The sequence below is a fragment of the Penaeus monodon genome, chromosome 24, assembly GCF_015228065.2.
Source record: "Penaeus monodon isolate SGIC_2016 chromosome 24, NSTDA_Pmon_1, whole genome shotgun sequence".
NCBI lineage: Eukaryota > Metazoa > Arthropoda > Malacostraca > Decapoda > Penaeidae > Penaeus > Penaeus monodon.
In genome coordinates, this window is record NC_051409.1 from 5,546,149 (window position 1) to 5,546,840 (window position 692).

At 41.0% G+C, this 692-nt stretch overlaps 1 protein-coding gene across 1 annotated transcript in view; it reads left to right on the forward strand.

Annotated features, from left to right (window-relative positions):
- LOC119588822 (transmembrane protein 132E-like) overlaps positions 1–692 on the forward strand; it is a gene marked incomplete at its 5' end in the record, with an annotated part of 18,327 nt that overhangs the window by 13,513 nt on the left and 4,122 nt on the right. The window contains 1 exon segment of the mRNA XM_037937468.1: positions 175–256. Within this exon segment, the coding sequence (XP_037793396.1) occupies positions 175–256 (82 nt within the window).

Genomic DNA, 692 nt, shown 5'->3' on the forward strand with positions numbered 1-692 from the left:
AGTTCATAAAAAAAGGCGGGAAAATTGGCTTCTCCCCCAAAAAAAGAAAACGTAATTTCCGCCAACTCCTAAACGCCTATTTGCCGTTGTTTCTCTCCTTCCCGTTGTTATTTCCATTGCTGTTCGACCGGATCTGAACGCATCCGCCTAATTACCGTAATTAACATCGTCCAGATCACTTAGGAGGCCAACAAATCAGCTAATTTTCGACCCGACCTCGCCAGGCGCCCAGGCAGGGGTGTCATGGCCGCCGCGGGTCGGTTCGCTGGCCCGGTTTCCCTTCCGTTTAAATTACCTGTCGTGAGATCTAATTACCTTTAATCTTATCTTAATTGCGTAGTTTATCGTCTGGTTAACTACTTGCCTTTCCTTCTTCCCTCTTTGGTTCCTTTTGTTTATCTGTTTTTCTCCCCTTTCTCTTTCCTTTTATTCGAATCGTCTTTTCTCTCGTGTTTTATTCCGTTTTCTTATTATTTATTCCTTCTCTGTGTCTCTTTTCTTTTCTTTTTTCTTCTTTTCTATGACTTTCTCTGTTTTATTTCATTTTCTTTTCTTTTTGTATTTTCTTTTCTTTCTGTATTTTCGTATTCTCGTCCTCCTTATTCTCTATCTCCTTCTCCTTTTTCTTCTTCTTTCCCTCATTCCCCTTTTTTTATTCCCCTTTCCTCCTCCTCCCTTCTTCCATCCCTCTT